This window comes from Eptatretus burgeri, chromosome 3 (assembly GCF_056783735.1).
Source record: "Eptatretus burgeri isolate ZD-2024b chromosome 3, Ebu_testis_v1, whole genome shotgun sequence".
Classification (NCBI taxonomy): domain Eukaryota; kingdom Metazoa; phylum Chordata; class Myxini; order Myxiniformes; family Myxinidae; genus Eptatretus; species Eptatretus burgeri.
In genome coordinates, this window is record NC_140963.1 from 92387696 (window position 1) to 92406239 (window position 18544).

The 18544-nt window shown below is 42.1% G+C and overlaps 1 protein-coding gene across 8 annotated transcripts in view; it reads right to left on the reverse strand.

Moving 5' to 3' along the window:
- Positions 1 to 1108: 1108 nt before the first annotated feature.
- LOC147030448 (leucine-rich repeat and immunoglobulin-like domain-containing nogo receptor-interacting protein 2) overlaps positions 1109 to 18544 on the reverse strand; it is a 158572-nt gene continuing 141136 nt past the window's right edge. For 7 of the 8 annotated variants that reach the window (XM_085874494.1, XM_085874496.1, XM_085874498.1 and 4 more), the window contains one exon: positions 1109 to 6599. In XM_085874494.1, the coding sequence (XP_085730620.1) occupies positions 4751 to 6599 (1849 nt within the window). In that variant the 3' untranslated portion in view covers positions 1109 to 4750. Of the gene's footprint in view, positions 6600 to 9569; positions 10233 to 18544 lie in introns of those variants that run through there. The other variant, XR_015056375.1, reaches the window with a different exon arrangement.

An 18544-nucleotide genomic window follows, 5' to 3' on the forward strand; every position in this document is an offset into this window, starting at 1 on the left:
TTACAAAAATCTGAGAGATGACGGCAGATTCTTTGATGATTTGACATGGAATGACCCTCATGAATTGTATTTGTCCCGTTTCCTTTCTCAATTGCTCTCTCTCTCTCTCTCTCTCTCTCTCTCTCTCTCTCTCTCTCTCTCTCTCTCTCTCTCTCTCTCTCTCTCTCTCTCTCTCTGTCTCTCTCTCTCTCTCTCTTTCTCTCTCTCTCTCTCTCTCTCTCTCTCTCTCTCTCTCTCTCTCTCTCTCTCTCTCTCTCTCTCTCTCTCTCTCTCTCTCTCTCTCTCTCTCTCTGTCTCTCTCTCTCTCTCTCTCTCTCTCTCTCTGTTTCCATGGTGGTGTTTGTTTTCTTTTGTGAGGCTTCGTCACTTCTTCTTGCAGCATTGTTTTCCTGTTAGTTTTTCTTTAATGAGCAGTGCTGCAAAGCACTCAGTATAAATTTCCTTCAAGGCGGATTATTTTGTATCATTTTGCCAATTCATCGGTTGGTTCTCCTGATTAGAATTTTTCATCTATTTGTTGTTTTCTATTCAATAAAGTTGTGGTCTTCCTCTTACTGGTGTCAGTCTTACCTCTTCTACTTTGTTGCCCACCTATTGTTCCAATCTATGCTGCTTTTCATCATCCTCCTCTCCTCCATTCTCCCTCCTCTTCATGCTCATCATCATCCGCCGTTCCTGTTTTAAACCCCTCCATCTGTGCATCACTTGTTCCATGTCAGTGGGTCGTGTCTGCTCTCCTCCCAGGGTGGCCCTGTATTCCCTCCCTCCATCACACTTTGGCTTCGCCGCTGAGCTCTTGGTGTCATGTCACATTCTGAGCTCTGGCTTTGCTGCATAGCCCCTCCACACACCATTTAGCCAAGACCCCATCATCCCTCTCACCACCCTCTGGCAAGCCCTTATCTCCAATCGCCCTCACATTATCTGCCGCTTATTTTCTAGTCCTAGCTGTTATTTCTTTTCATTCTGCTCTTAGTCAGGTATATGGGTTATTGAAGCTAGTTTTTCGAATTTATGAGAAAGAAGTTTCTGTTCTGATGATCAATTTTATTTACTTCAGCTTGTCCATAAATCTTGTTCTCCTGCCACCCCTCCCCCCCCCCCCCAGGATGGAAAATACACTTCATATGGGAGGACGATTTCCTTTTCCACTGCACTCCAGCTTTCTATATTTAAGCTTATTTTCTGGAACTTTATTTTACCAAGACAGGCCGCACCTTTTCAGTCTTTTGCCTTAGTGCAGTTCCCTGTCTCTCTGAGAGATTATCTTTTTCTCATGAGAGGAGGTGCAGACTTTATTATTCACAGCCCACATGTTGGCTGCTCAGTGAGGCTGCACAGACACAGGTCTCTGCCTGTAAGGCATCTGTGTACCTCTATTCAAGATTTTATTCTCTTTTCCTTCCAACACAAGATTTGTCTCCATCTTTCACCGATGTTCCACTCCCAACACCCCACCTGCTATCCCCGGCACTTCATTTAATGATTTCTCCCCTCAGGAGTCAGTGCATGGGCCACTCAACAGCCCGACCAGGGTGACAGCAGCACCAAATTGCTCTGGGTTTACCTCACTTTTTCCTCCTTGGCCCACAAAGGCAGCGACGACCACCGCCAGCATCACGACAAAAATCGTCCAGGGATCCAGGCAGTCTGTTTGAGATGCGACCATTCATGGGGTGTTAAGCCTGGTGTTGGCTTAGTTGCTGGGGTGGCTGGCTTAGGATCATAGCTTCCTGAGTTTGAGCCCGGTCTGTTGCTAAATTAACACCAGGTGGGGTTGACTCAGCCCATCATCCTTCCAAGGTTGGTGAAACGAGTACCAGTGTACTGTTAGAGGGGCACAACATCAGTGGCTCTGCTGTGCTTCAAGAAATGATAGCTAGCCAGCAGCCAAGCTGCCATATGCCAGAAGAAGAAGTGGAGGTGTTGTCTTGATTCACAGGGTGCAAAGCCACGTGCCATTCACAGCGATTCATGCTTCGATGTCTGATCATGCCTTTCTACTGCAGTCATGTTTCCCTCCCTGCTTTTAAAGCTCTCATCCTTAACATGCAGGGCTTCATACGGTCCACTAGAGACATCAACAGCTGCAGAACAACATCTCGATAGCACAATAACCTTGATGCGAAAGTGGCTCATGGTGGCCTATGCCGCTGCCTCCCATTGAGCTTCCCCTTCTCTTTTCAAATCAGTCTCCCTTCCAGGGCACTCTCTCACTCTCTCTCAATTCTTCGTTTTTCCTCCAATATCGAGGCCCCACAATCGCCGAAAGATTGGAGTGGAGGTACCGATGAGAGAGACGGAGACGAGGTGCTTACGTTAACGCCGTGTGTGTGTGTGTGTGTGTGTGTGTGTGTGTGTGTGTGTGTGTGTGTGTGTGTGTGTGTGTGTGTGTGTGTGTGTGTGTGTGTGTGTGTGTGTGTGTGCTTTCAGATGCTTGGAAGGTAGAGTGATTGGTTCTATTTTTCACTTGCTCCGTACATTGAGTGAAGATAGGCTCCCTGGAAGCTAATAGCTCGAATGGTCTGTTTAGCCAAAAATGAATTTTTCAGAAGAAGGCAAGGCAGATAGAGCATGAAGTGGAAAGTGGGTTAGTGGCACATGGCAAAGTCTGTGGCACAGCTGACATGGGAGAGCTAGGGTGCAACTGTCAATACATCAAGGGTGAGAGATCACAGAGGAGAACTATGCATGAGTTCTCAGAATAAGTCAGTCACTTCTCTTCTGTGCTTCAAAAAGGCATAGTGACTTAACTTCTGTGCTCAACACCCCATGTATTTTTGATGAACAGGTGATTGGAGCAGTGCAACAAAGACCCATGAGGACATGGATATCACATCCACCCCATGAAGAAGAGCTTTGTCAGGCTTTAGGGATGTTAAAGAGAAGAAAGACTGCAGGGATAAATGGGATACTGCCAGAGATGGTGAATGTGATGGAATGGAGTGCCCAGTCAGCATGCTGTATTTATTTCAACCCAATGTGGAAAGAGCATCTGGTACCTGCATACTCAAGAGATGTGATGATAGTTCCGATACCAAAGAAAGGTGATTTGATTTAACAGTATGTGACAACTGGTGAAGAATCACTTTCCTGGATGTACTTGGCAAAGACTTTGCACATGTTGTACAAGAGTGTTTGCAGAAGATAATTGAGAATGGGCTCCCAAACGCCCAACGAGGCTCAGGAAAGGCAAATGATGTGTTGACATGCTGTTGCTTAGGGTGAAAGTCCTGTAGAAGTGCAGTAGAAATCTGATGGGGGGCTGGATGAAGATCACCAGAGCAGACAACTGTGACAGGGATGCTTTTTGGTGACGATGCATTTATAGTCACTACCTCAAGAGCCAACATGGAACATGAGATGGAGGTGCTTCTGAAAGCAACATCTCAGTTAGGATTAACAGTGAGTCAATCAGAGACCGAGCTGGGAAGGGAAGGGCTGTGAGAGGCTGATATGGCACCTATCCACATGGCTAATAGGATCATTGAGATGGTAACTGAACTGAAGTATCTTGGAGTAATTATAACTAGGAGTCGTCAAGAAATTATAACTATGTGTGGAGAGAGAAGTTGAGCAGAGGATGCGGAATGCTTCAAGAAACTTTTGGGTACTACATAAGCCTGTGTTTAAGGACAGTGAACTTTTCAGTGACCAGCAAGCAGTTCGTCTCTGCTGAAACACAGGCTTGGATAATGTGACTAAGGTTGGAACGGTTAGATAATATGGCTAAGATGAGTGATGACCAGATTCCTCAACAGCTCCTTTTTGGATGACAACCATAGACATACCCAGTCCACAGGCCACAGTTAAGGTGGAGAGACAAGGCTAAGCAAGATCTGAAGAGCTTCCAGATTAATGAGAGTATATGGTACCAGAGGGCTCAAAATAAAGGGCTGTGGCAAACCGTTTGCAGCGATGTCCTCGAAATTTTCACCCCATGCAGGAAAGAGGCCAAGAAAAAACATACCTTTTGACATCAGGCACACTCTTCACACACTGTACCTCATCACTTTCAATGCCAAGTGTGTAGCTGTAGACTCCAGTGCTGGGTACAATAAATCATCGGTGTGTAAAATATGCTTGCCCAACTTTTCCAGAGAGAACAGAAACCCAACACTGTTGAAAATTGTATGCGTGTACCATTGCTGGAAACGTAGATATAACTGATGCAAACAATGCACAGGTAAAGGGTAGAGAGGGGTTGGGGGAGGGAAGTTACATATAAAATCCTCAATTACATTTGCTGAACATTCAAATGGATCCTTAGCGATGAGCTCCACAAATGTGCTTAGTAATGCTGTACAATCTCAACTCTGTGGTTGGTCAATTTTAAACCCTGAAAGAGCATTTTAAATTACAACATTCAACCGTTTTCTTCATATGTACAAATTCATGAAAAACATCCGTGTAATCAATTGGTGATACATGCACATGTTTTCAAATAAATAAGGCATGTTTTCACTCTTTTGTTGATAACAATGAACCAAACTAAAGATGCTGAAAAATAAGTACATGTTAGCTGCCAGAAACAGGTTGCACATTGTCTTGCTCTATAAAATACATCTCGCACAGTGTATTATATGGAATGATCATCACCTACTCCGGTGTCTGATACACGCGTATTTTTTATAAAAACACACACCAAATAATTTCAAGGTATGAAAAAATACAAAAGTCTCTTCCAGGTATGTACACAATGTGTCTCACACACTCAAGTTTATCAGGTTGTCCTTTCAAAACCCTAAAATTACGTCATTTTTACACTGATGACCTTTGAAGGTGGAGGCTGCACCGAGAGGTCAGGGACATCTTCTTGCTTGGGAATGTATTCGACCTGAAGAGTCTGCTTGGTTTTACGTCTGCCTTTGCTCACAAGAAACAATATGAGGAGACACAGAAGAACAACTCCAAGAAATGCGAAGCAACCAATGGCGATTGCTATGAGCACAGTTTTCAGGTCATAGAAACTGCCCTGAATGCTATCTTTAGTGTATGTTGTATTGACGTCACCAGAGGCATGGCCATGCGTTTCGTTGATGTACAATGGCTGAGGAGCAAACCGTTTTACATTGAGCCTCACAAAAGAGGTAGCATTCCCAACAGCATTGGCTGCGATGCAAGTATAAACACCACTGTCTGCAAGCTGGGCGAAGTGAAGTTGAAGGGTTCCATTCTTAAGAATGATCATCTTTCCACTCCCCTGCTTTCCCACAATTCTTTGCTTCCATGGGGAGATCCAGGCAATGTTGGGAAAAGGATCACCTTCGACTCGGCAGGGCAGAAGTGCCATCTGCTCCTCAATAGCCATTAATGTCACAAGACGAGGACCCAGCATTCTTGGCTGGCGGCATGTGAAATAGTTGCGCGGTAGAACATCTGGGATTTGTGCAAAGGTCAGACCATGAAGGTAGATGGGAGCTTGGCATGTAGGATCTTTTCCTCCAAAGTCAAGCCATCGACGTTTGTTGATGACCCACAGCAGACGACAGTCGCATGTCAAAGGGTTACTGTCTATCCTCAAGATCTCCAATGTTTCTGTCGTCTGAAAAGCCTGCTCCTCAAGACTCCGTAAAAGGTTCCTAGTGAGATTAAGCACCCTCAGATGAGCAAGGCCTCGGAAAGCCAGTGGCTCGATGGTCTTCAACGCTGCACCGGCTATGGTCAGCTCTTGCAGCCAAATTAGCTTCTCAAAAGCTCCAGTTTCAATAAGCTCAATGGCATTGAAGGACAAATTGAGTCGGCGCAAGTGTCCTAGATGTTGTAGAGTGGTACCAGGTACAGCAGTTATATTCGTGTTTGTGATGGCAAGAGAGGTTAGGTTAAGATGATCAAAACTGAGTGGGTGAAGTAACTTCAGAAGAGGCCAGTTATCAATTTCTAATATCCGTAATTGCTGAAGTCCTCGGAAACCAAAAGGCTTGAGGTCACTAATGTTAAGATAGTTCAAGCCCAACATAGTCAACTTTTGGAGCTGATTAAGAGCCTCGGAAGGAAATACAGTCAAGTTGCAACGCTCCAGTTTTAGATCTTCAAGACTGTGCAGGCCCACAAAGGCAAGATTAGAAATATAGACCAGATCATTGTCACCCAGTTCCAAATGTCGTAAGTTTCCCAGATCTTTAAATGTAAAATCAAGCAGGATCACAAGGCGATTATCACTGATGTCCAAGTGTGTCAAGTTACCGAGGCCTGTGAAGACCCCGACAGGAAGAAGCTTCAGGCGGTTGTTGCGAAGGTTTAGAATGCGTAGTGCAGGAAGATTATGAAAGCTTCCTGGCTCGATGATTCCGAGGATGTTCTCACTCAGCTGTAACTCCTCAAGCTGTGAAAATGTAGCAAAGGTGTGGGGGTGAAGATCACTTAACTGGTTCTTCCTTAAGTCCAGTACCTGTGTTTCAATAGGTATCCCATCAGGGATGGCTCGAAGACGCCGACGATGACAAACAACAGCACGGTGCTGGGCAAGGCACTCGCAGCGAGATGGGCAACCCAATGCCATGCTGGCCAATGCAGGCAGGAGGAAGGCAAGGACAGCGAGGAGCAGATGTGAACAAACACCTGCTTTGAACATCCATATCTCATTTCTCATGAGAGACCTGTGGGATGAAGCAACCAAAAGACATGGTTACCATTTAACTAGGAAAGGTGGAGCTTCATACTAAAGCTTCTTTTATCTTTCTTAAATAAAGTAAACCGCAAGGTCAAAGTGGTATCAAAATTAAAGGGTTTTTTTTTTAAAGGAACTATCGACACAAAGAAATCCAAAACTCCTGACGACCTTCTTCTTCTACTTCGACTACTATTTCTTCTTCTTCTTCTTTTGTATTCAGCACATAGCTCTAAGTAGCATCATTTGTGATGTTACAGCTGTGTGCCACTGATGCAGTGCCCTTTGTAGGTGAGAGCAGAAATTTTGGAATTTATCCAGGGTGCCGGTGATAGCTTACCCACTGTTAATGAAGGAGACCATGGGATCTTTAACATCCACCAACTCATGCCAGTGGAGCATACACCCAGTTTAATGTCCATCAACCTTCCTCCCCTATTTGCCGATCTTGGAATCGGATGATGATCTTGACAAATCATAACATGAAAACTTCAGAAATGTTCTTTCACCTGCAGCAAGCGCTATCAGAATCCCATTTCATTCGCTTCTGTACCTCCTCTGATGAAGTCGCCAGATAAATTATGTTTTTGGGTTGTCCGTTCGTCCAGGCTAATTTTCTCTGGTTTCTCTGCAACCGCTTAACTGATTGACACAAAATTTTCACCATCTGTTTGACTACTCATGTGGAATATTTTAATAATTATTATGACATCATAGGTCACGTGGTGTGAAAAAAGGAAACACTTTGGACTTCTGTATCTCCGAATCCGCTCCATGGGAAAAATTAAAACTTGGCACATCTGACGTACTCCCCATAGGAAATAGGTGATAAGTTTGATGATGTCCGAGGTGGCTTCGTTCTGTCGTCATAATTGCGTGCATCAAACGTTTTATCCAATCGGTATGAAAATTTTTGACGGTCATCTGGGGCTAAATTGTATGGGGGAAAAAATTGTTCACGTCATCGGTCACATGGCTTGGCAGCCATATTTGTTTTTAACAAAAAAAAACTTTCAAAACCTCTGCTCTGAAATGGCTGAACAGATTGAGGCAACACTTTACAGGTATGATCACCTATCCAAGAGGAACAAAATAAGCCTGTGGGTGTTGACTTAGTGGTTAGGGTGGCTGGCTTGGGGTCATGGAGTCTTGAGTTTTATCTGCATTGGCTGCTGAATTGGGCATAATATATTTCACAGCTGGTTTCCTCAGGCACAAAATGGTGTATTGTGCCTGAGGAAGCCATCTGTGAAGCTGGTGAAATATCACCTGAGACCAGGTCTACTCTTATTTATTATTCAAATTGGCAGAATCGATCTAGTTTTTACTTTTGGTTGGAAGCACCTTCTTCTTCTTTAAAAATGTGTAATCCCAACCACCCCAATGTTATACAAAAAATATATCTTCTTCTTCTTTATATATAAAGCTGAGTTTGTGTCTGCTGGATCATAAGCGCCACCTATTTTACAGTCCACGCCTTCCACTCTATCCCCCAGCATCACAAACACCACACATTAGCTCGGCCGTGCCTTTCACTTCAGCCACCCAGAAATCGCCGCCATCTTCTTCGGCCGCATAGTTCTGAGGGTTTATAGGTCTCCGGTGAACATTTGAAGACTGAACAACGCGTCTTCCATCAATAAATAAAGGTACCATTTTGAGGAAACAAAGGTACATCTTGATTACAACTCGAGCCTGGTGTTGGTTTAGTGGTTAGGGTGGTGGCTTGGGATTCTAGGGTCCTGAGTTCAAGCCCTGTTGGCCGCTGAATTAATATCCACCAGGTAGTTGACTCAGCCTGTCATCCTTCCGAGGTCAGCAAAATGAGCACCAGTGTACTGGTGAGGGGGACACTGCATCAGCGGCATTGCCGCGTCCCAACCAATGATGCAACCAGGGGGGAGAGAGAGAGAGATATTACAACTCAAACGAGGTAATGCATGTCTTGTTCATAGCGATCGTGGCAGCGGTCTAATATACACTGATCAATTAAGGAACATTCTCATCATACAGAGGAAAGAAAATAGTTGTCTTTCATTTTTTAAAAAACACTTTTGGCTTTCACCTGACTTTTCAAGGCTTATAAACAAACTGATGGATATGTAATTCGCATATTATGCGAAGTAAATAGACTTTAGAGGAGACGAAAATCAGCTTGGTCTGTGAACTGCCGACATCCGTAATTAATTAGTCAGGAGGCCAGGAAAATTCGCGAGAGATATTTATTATGTACATGCACACGAGAAGTTATGCAAATATACACTTTAAAGTTATATGAAATGTACAAGTCCACTTTCGTACACTCAACATCACCTCTGAGTTTCTGTACATATATAAACGAAAGCTACGTTGGAAACTGAACAAGGTACATTCTCATTACAACAGAAATAGTCATGATTAATATTTGAAGTCTTTAATTAAAAAAAAAATTACTGTCCTTTTTCAGCGTTTGGTATGTACTGTATGCTGTCGAGATGTCCAGAGATGTGCTCAGTTATCAAGCAGCAAGCTCCGGGTCACCACTCCGACACAGTATACCAGCATGCTGGCACTCATTTTGCCGACTGGCCGAGTTAACCCCACCTGGTATTAATTCAACAACTGAGCAGGATTTGAACTCAGGACCCTTGGATCCAAAGGCCGCCACCCTAACCATTAAGCCAACACTAGACATAGTATTAAGAGAAAGATGGAAAAATATATTTTCAAATTCAGAATTATCTCAGACAGAATCATTTACAAGTGGATGTTTTTAGGCAAATTAATAAGTCATTATATATATATATATATATATATATATATATATATATATATATATATATATATATATATATATATATATATATATATATATATATATATATATATATATATATATATATATATATATATATATATATATATATATATATATATATATATATATATATATATATATATATATATATATATATATATATATATATATATACCAACAAAGTGGTTGGAGGACAAAGAGGTTGGTGTATACAAGTCTGAAGAAAATATATCTAAGCATTAGGTGTTTCAGGGAATGCTCTTGGAAGTTTTATCACAGTCATCTTTACTGATTGTCCTCGAATGTAGGAGGTTTGTGCAAAAAGTTTCATGAAGGTAACCATTTTCATTAATGCCTGAGGATCGATAATGGTTGCCGAGGTTATGATGATTGATAGTGGTGAACTGCATGGTTCCCGTGGTCTATTGCCGGCCTTTAACACTCCACGCCGCAGATGGACATTTAAGATCTGAACGCACATTGCCTGTGCGGGTGCCAGGTAGTCCCTTGGTGAAGGTCACTCCGTGGCTGAAATGTTTGACTTTTTGAGTTTTTGACAAAACATCGAATTGGTTTGTGTACATAATCTAAAAATGGCCCTTTGTGGCAGAGATTACAACAGCTGAGAAAAATTACATTGAATGTATGTAGTTGTGCAAAAACGGGCTAATTCTGATTCAGCACACAAACCAATACAGCATGAAGTACAATAATAACCATTATCGTTTCTATTACTGCATCTTAACACCTCATTTTCTTGTAATCGCACTCGTTTTCAAGAGGATCAGTGCTTTTCCTGACTTGCATGGCTTCGAAGATGCATTCCTGTGCAAGAGTGACACATTATAATGATGTAATTTGCATATGTCTTCATTCCTTTGTAAATGTTAAATTAGCAAGTGTGAGAATTACTGCTAATGGTGGAAATTGATGTGTGATAACGTTGAAGATTGGAAAGAAAGAATATCTGTTCTCAGCATCGTTGCAGCTCTGATATCTAAATGCTGTTGAATATCTTGATAGTCGTTTGCCACAAGCTGGATTATTTACATTTGCTGAGTTCCTTGCTGGTATATATAAAAATAATTCCCTATCCGTACAGTAACGGTGCCTTGAGGCATGCAGTGAGACATTTCGATATAAAGGTCACACGAACATGGGATGACTGATACAAACGGTGTCTAGAGTCGGTAGTGAACTGCAAACTGCAAACTTTTAGTTGCTCAAGTAAAGCACATGGAAGCAGGGCTGGATAAACCTTTTGTGAGCCTGGTGCCAAACAAATTTGTGATCCCCCATTTTGGGGAACCATTCATTGCCATTTGGGGAATGATGTGGTGGGCCAGGAAAGGGTTGCACTCTGCTCAAGAACTCGAAGCACCGAAGGTAGTTGTCATTATTTCAACTACCAAAGGTTTCACTAACCCCTCTGAGTGCAAGACCTCGTGCGTAGTCAGAACATTTATTCCTGAGACAACATGCTTTAACACTTCCGTCCAGTAATGTCGTTCTTTGATGTATGTTCTTCTGCTTTGTGGTTCTCTAGATGTTTAGTCCTTGATAAACGTGTTGAATTTATATCGGTGTTCACCAAGTTAGCCAATGTGATCCCATCAATAAAATCCTCAACCGGCTAGTGCAGTTGTGCTGTTTGGAGAAAACAGCTTGCACATGAAGCAGAAGACACAGCCAAATTGATGGTGAATAAATCAGCCAGGGCCTTTCGAAGGTTTCACCATTTGGAGACACTTGATTGAAAACTGTATCAGAGTTTCCTAAAGTCAAAAACATTTCAATATTAATGTATACCCTCCAACATTTATTAATATTATTATTACTAGTGCGTGCCCATACGTGCGTGGCCGTACATGCGTGGCCATACATGCAAAAAATAAAATAAAAATAAAAATAAGAACTTTCAAACCGCGTGCCAGAAACAACAATCACACAGGCTGTTCCTTCGCTCTCGCATGCCTGTACGTGCGTGGCCATACGTGCATGGCCGTACATGCAAAACAAAAAAAACTTTCAAACTGCATGCCAGAAACAACAACCACACAGGCCGTTCCTTCGCTCTCGCGTGCCCATACGTGTGTGGCCGTACGTGCAAAAAAAAAACTTTCATACAACCACAGGCCGTTCCTTCGCTCTCGTAAACGACGACTGGATTGGAACATTGTGTTTATCTATAAATGCGCATAAGAAATCGAGAAATTATTTGAATACAGTAAGTCATCACTATCTGGAAGTCCGTACGTTGTGACCCGTAATGGGGAACGCGGCTGAGGATTTCTTCCCTAACGGCCTCGCCTACGCAGCAACGTGTCCTGTCATTGGTTTGGTAAATAAATGGCAATAACTTGGGAACCACTTGTCCGATTAATATCAAACCTTGAAAAGGCACAAACTCAGGTCCCCAGCAATATACCTGGCAAGTTTCAATTAGATCGGACCAGTGGTTGTCAAGAAACAGCGGTCACAGACAGACAGAGATTGCTGGAATTATAGATAGATTATTATTATTATTATTATTATTCTTGCAGACATTAAGGTTAAAGTCAATTCCTGCTCGAAAAATTGTTCACTGTAAATGAACTAAATGTCCATGTAAAAAAAAAATGCATGAAAAAGTTCATGACCTTGACCTGATGTTGTGTTGATGACATTGCATGTTTCCCAGAACGATTTCGACAGAAATCAGGGCCCACGTCCATGCATTATTGGCTGTATGCGTCAACAGTCCACAGGACAGCATCAAAGGAAGGTAGTGGTATACTTCCCTGAAGGTTATCTGCATGTTCTGTATCCAGCAAAAGGATTTCATCAGAAACAGCACGTTCGTCATCAGAACCATCAGCGTAGACTGGATCCACCGGAGTATGAATTACTCAACGGAAGTCTAAGGCACAGTTACTTCACTCGAAGTCGAAGCAGAAGAATCTGCTGATACGATGCAGTTTTGCTTCATTTTCCTCCGTATATCTGTGTTATGGAACTGGGATGTACGCTATGAACAGCATAGTGATGTCATGCGCCATGAAATGGTAGAATGTTTTTTTTCAATTGAAATAGTTTTTTTTTTTGGTTTTTTTAGTAGCATCAAATTCTATACATATTATTTCTTGAAATGTATCGCAATGTTGACACTTTAAAAAAGAATTTTTTAAAAATCTCTCTTTGTCACTATAGGCCCCTTATGATTGTGGGCCTGGTGCTATTGTAAACCCTTTCTGAATCAAATCTGATGACAGTATCCTCGAATGTACACAGAGTGATTCAAAAAGATATATGAGAGTAAGATATTCACAATAGTCCAAGACAGACCTATAAATATACAAGCCGGTAGGCGAACATGGGTAGTCGACCACCCAATAGAACCTGACACGATGGGCCCGTTCGATGGGGAATGACTTGAGGATTAAGCACAAGAAAATTCATGATTCTAGCTTCAAGGGTTAATGTTGCAGATTGTTTTTTCGTTAAAATACCCCCACATTTAGAGGTTTTTCGGCCGTTTCTAGGCAACGGAGGGGTCCATAGCAACGGTTCTTTCTCACACATAACTAGGACATACCATGAACCTACCATACCAGTTTCATGTATATCTGACTCGTAGTCTCTGAGATATAACGAACTTCGTTTTTTTATTGTTTTCGACCAGGGATCATTCAGTCTATCTTCTCCGACAGTTTTCATAGGATCCGGCTGGAAATTTTTGACAATATGGCTGAATGTACTGCCCACAGTCGCTCGTGGCCCGATTTTTGATTTTCGAAAAAATTAATATGATTTTTCAAAAATTTCAAAGTCCCGTTGCTAGGCAACGGTGGTGTCCATAGCAACGGTTCTCATTTGCATACAACTAGATCATGGTATAAACCTACCAACCAAGTTTCATCGAAATTGCCATTGTATTATCTGAAATCGCCATTTTAAATACTGATAATATGGGTAGAACAAATACCGGGCGTAGTGGCGTGCATTGGAGGATCGCGAGGATCGCTTGAGGACGGGAGCTCTGTGCTGGGCCGCGCTATGAGAGGGTGTAGGGCAGCCCGGAATCATGGTGAACCCCAATCCTTATCCCTGTGTCGTAAGAGGCGACGAGGGTTGCGTCAGGAAGGGCATCTGGCGTAAAACCTATGCCAAATCAGTATGTGGATCATAACGGATGATCCGCTGTGGCGACCCCTAATGAGAGCAGCCGAAAGACTAACAACAACATAATAAGGGTAGAACAAATCTCAAAAAAAAAAAAATTTGAATTTTTTTTTTCGACTGGATCGACTACCCAACAATACATGTGCTTGGATTGAGCACTTCATCAACTACTAAGGGGCAGTTATATCTTGGTCAATCTCAGGAGAGTTCAGGGGTTCGAAAATATCATGTGCATACACAATCTTTACAAAGATCCGAGTAACCAACCATACAGAAGCCACCGGAATTAGAGGTGAAGTGGTAGTTTGCGCATGCACGTGGCATTTAATGACATGTCGCTTTCACGTCGGAAGGGCCTTTCCTGGTTTAATTATATCACTCCCGCCAACAAATCCACCTCCTAACTGGTGCTCAGCAGGGCAGAGACAATGTATTCGTGTGGTGGACGATTCTTGTTGCTCACAGATCATTGCGGCAACAGCAGTTATGCGACTCGATCTGTGCCTTCCTAGTTTACCGAATTAGAGGGGTTAATTCAAAGCATATGTAATAAAAGCATTTTTATTTTATTCAAAAGGATGTAGGCGTAGTATGCCAAAAAGTATGTAAACAAGGTAGGGATGGTCACAAGGAATTCTCATGTAAAACCATCCCTACATCTTGCTTTGAATAAAGGTTGTTGCCTGTCAATCCCTGCATCCATTTGCAATGATAGTTCATGTTGATTATTTCCATGTATGAATTTGACCAGTGAAATAGAAAACCATCTCTATATGTGTGACTGTCTGTCTGTCTCTGTCTGTCTCTGTCTCTGTCTCTGTCTCTGTCTCTGTCTCTGTCTCTGTCTCTGTCTCTGTCTCTGTCTCTGTCTCTGTCTCTCTCTCTCTCTCTCTCTCTCTCTCTCTCTCTCTCTCTCTCTCTCTCTCTCTCTCTCTCTCTCTCTCTCTCTCTCTCACTCACTCACTCACTCACTCACACATTCAGCCAGTGTTTTTGGTGATTGTGAATCCAAATTGAGAGAGATGAAGAAACGTTTTTTTACTTCTTGTTTCTGTACTTTCTTAAAATGTATCAACAAGCTGCATGGCTGCGTCAGTGCCTGAGTGCGTGCTTGTGTGCCTGCAAGCTTTATGGATGGACTCAAGGTTCTGCACTCGTGCACGTGCCATAAAGCCTGTGATAATGATCGTACTTGTATGATTATAATTATCATAGGACTGTACATAATATTCTGCCATTAACCGCACCCATCTTTAAAAGTGGTTTTCTGTTGTCACTACTTTTAGACTGTACATAATATTATACAGTGCAAACCATTAAATACATCCATTTCGGTGTGATTGGGACTCTGGTAATTGTGTCGCTATGCCCCCCTCCCTGCCCCCCCCCTCCAGGCTGATTGATGAGCATTTTCCCTTCATATTCCTTTGCATAGTTATGTAGTTATGCCCAGTTTTTGAGGAATCCTTTCAAGTTATGAAAATTTTGAGAAGTCATGAACCTTCCCACTATAAAATGCAACAGATTAGTATTTAAACCAAGTCCTGAGATTAAAGCAATTTTGAGTTAAGCTGCCTGAAAATAATAATAATAATAATTCCAAATGGGCTGCTTTGTGTTGGTCAGTTTTGTAGTTCAGCGAGGCTGTCCAAAAGTTTCATGAGTGTTATTGGATGTCAATCCTCCGTTCATGTTCATGTCAATCCTCCGCAGAAGACTCGTAGGTACATTATTGGTTCATAATTTTGTATCTCGGTAGATATTTTTTGAGCATTTGTGTTGTATTAAACCTTTCAAGTGTTCATACCAACCCAACATAGGACGTCTGGTGAATTACTGATCTATATACATAGTTGTGTCCACGGGTCTGCAAAAGCAGATGCACACACCATTCCAAAACTATGTTTCGTGAATGAACGGATTAAAGGGAATCACGCTCGAGCAGTTAACATGGTTTCCTCCAGTCGGATTCCAAAAGTCGGATAAAGGAAATGTTTAACAAATTCTATCTCCCCTAAGGATTAACCAAAGTGGGCTGAAAAAGTTTGGGCACATGCGAGAGAGAAATGGCGGTTATCAGGTGACACATGCACTATAAGAAATAACAGTTTGTTGAAAGGACAGACAGAACGACAGAAATGGAGAATCCCGAGGTGAAAAGGCAGACTGGAACAATGTATAAAGAGAAATGAATAAATACATACACACTCAATAAACCTGAAATACACTTAATACAAGAAAGAACTTGTGATGCCACTTGAAGTATATGGGTGGGCAGGGTGGCACAGGTGAGCACTTTGGCATCCTTAAAGGCAGGCTCGCTCCGGAGTAAGCGCAAACGTGAACTGGCTTTGACCAACTTGATTTCCACCCCCCCCCCCCAACATACACACACACACACTCATTGAGAGACACTCAGCTTTTCCAAGAAAACAAGAGGAGAGTAGCGAAGTGCAGGAGAAAAAAATCAGGAAGAGTAAAGAGCGAAATGCAGGGGAAAAGAGGCTGTAAAAGCAAAGAGAGAGATAAAAAGAGAATGAATGAGCCAGTGTACAGCCTTGTAATAACGCCCCCACAGCCACGCATTGCGCTTTCAAACGTTCTTTTCACATCAAATGAGCATGGAACATCATGACTGCAACAGCGACGTCATGTGTTGCCACCGTCGCCACAATAAACCAACATGTAGACAATGCTAACTTACACATTAGCGAATTCATAACCCCTCAAACGTGACAGTAAAGAGATTGTATATTTTATTTTATTTTAAGAAAAAAGGTGCTCCCAACCCAAAAAAATAATGACATCTACCGTGCTAAACTAGAATGGCATTCGGTAAAGCGCATACCTCCACCAGGTTGAACAATTTACGTTTTGTATCCCACTGATAGGCCGGATTTACATCCGAACACGATCCAAAATTGAATAAACTTGTTCTTGTCACCTACCCAACTCATCCACCAAATTTTGTCATAATCCGAAAAGAAACTTTTTGAAATGTAATCCGATATATCGTTTTTGGCCCCATCGCTGAAAGGTGAAGAAGCACTTTTAAAAATTTGAAAAAATCTCGCATCCAATTCCAGGTCTTCACCAAAATTGAATCAATTCATCCTTGTCACACACCCAACCTGTCCACCAAGTTTTGTCTGAATCCATCCATAACTTTTTGAAATATCGTGCTATAGTATATCGTTTTTGGCCCTATCTCTCAATGGTGAAGAATCACTTAAAAAGTATAGTATCTAGATCCAGATGTTCACCAAAATCTAATCAATTCATCCTTGTCAGTTGTCACACACCCAAGCTGTTCACTAAATTTCGTCCGAATCTGTCTATAACTTTTTGACATATCCTGCTCACAAACACAAACAGACAGGGGTGAAAACATAACCTCCATCTGCCTTTGGTGGCGGAGGTAACAAGCAAGAGCACATCTGGTCTCATCCATCGGTGGGAGAGGGGTGGAGTTTGCACTGCACCTGCAACCTTGAAATGTCAAAGCCTTGTCTGGATTGAACTCACTGCATTTCAATATTTATTTTCTGTAAGCAGAATGGAAATTAATATACAAAGGGTACACAGTGTCTCCGGGACTACACCCAGTCTAACGAGTGGTTGCACAATCATGTACAACCTTAAACAAAGAAATGAGGACATTTGACATGTTGCGCTCCCGAAGGTGTAAAACGTCCATTTCTGAGCTCAGACATTATTTTCTGGGTGTTTATTCCTCTCACCCAGTCTTCCTCGAAGTATCCCTCTGTTGTTTCTCTCTACCGTGTTGTTGGTGTTTCCCTCCTTTATGCTATGTTCATGTTTTTATGACTTTGCTTATTTATGACTTCATCTTAGCTAACATTAATCTTCTTGATGCTTTGCTAATGTCTAAATAAGTCGATCTTGATTGTGTAACTCAGTGTGTGTGTGTGTGTGTGTGTGTGTGTGTGTGTGTGTGTGTGTGTGTGTGTGTGTGTGTGTGTGTGTGTGTGTGTGTGTGTGTGTGTGTGTGTGTGTGTGTGTGTGTGTGTGTGTGTGTGTGTCAGTTGTTATCACCATGTGCAGGTTTCAGATAGTGCAATGGAGTCCTCCCAAATCTCGAAGTATCCACCTCTGTTTCAGTAAGGGATCACGATTTATGGACCAGTTTGTGAAGGTTTCTTGTTCTCAAAGTTTTGGTCTGAGGGCTGCTTTGAGGATCGTCACTGAGCCCCGGACAGCTTCCAACTGCAGTTCATTTGAAGTAATTTTCCCAAGGATGGTTTGTAAGATCTCTGTAAGGTCATTTTTTTATCATTCCCGTTGCTCCAGTAATCACTGGTACAATTTCAGAACTCTTCAGCTTCCAGGATCTTTTCACTTCAGTTTTGAGATCTTGGTATTTGGTTATTTTCTTGATTTCTGCATTATTTAGACCAAAACCACTGGGTACTGAAGCCTTGATTAGCAATGCCTTCTTTTCTTTTTTTTTACCTCAGTACTATATCCAGTCATAATGCTTTGTTTTCTATGTTCAGGCTCAATGGGATCATCAGGCCATACATGAGCATTAATTCCTTGTTTTCAGTGATTACTTTTGGTTCATGTTTCAATAAGTTTTCTGGAACTGGGGTGTTGAGAGTTTTGTTGATGTGCCAGTGGATTACTTTACATACCTTGTTGTGCCATTGCGTGTACACTTGTTCTGATATGAGTTTTTTTAATCCCAAAAGGAGGTGAATCACATTTTCTGTTTCTGCCTTGCAGAACCTAAACTTGTCCGATTAACTCAGTCTCACCATTTTCTCAAAGCCACTAGTGTGGTGTTCTTGTTCTTGGGCATTTATAATGATTTTTCTCCATCCCAGTTGAGTTGACCTCTTTTTCGCCATTCCAAAGAACCTTCTTTGTCAATTCCCAATCTATCCAACTGTTTTTTTTCTTCTTTAATACCTTTCTGCTCTTTTGTCATTTTCCCAGTTGACCGTGTATATCTA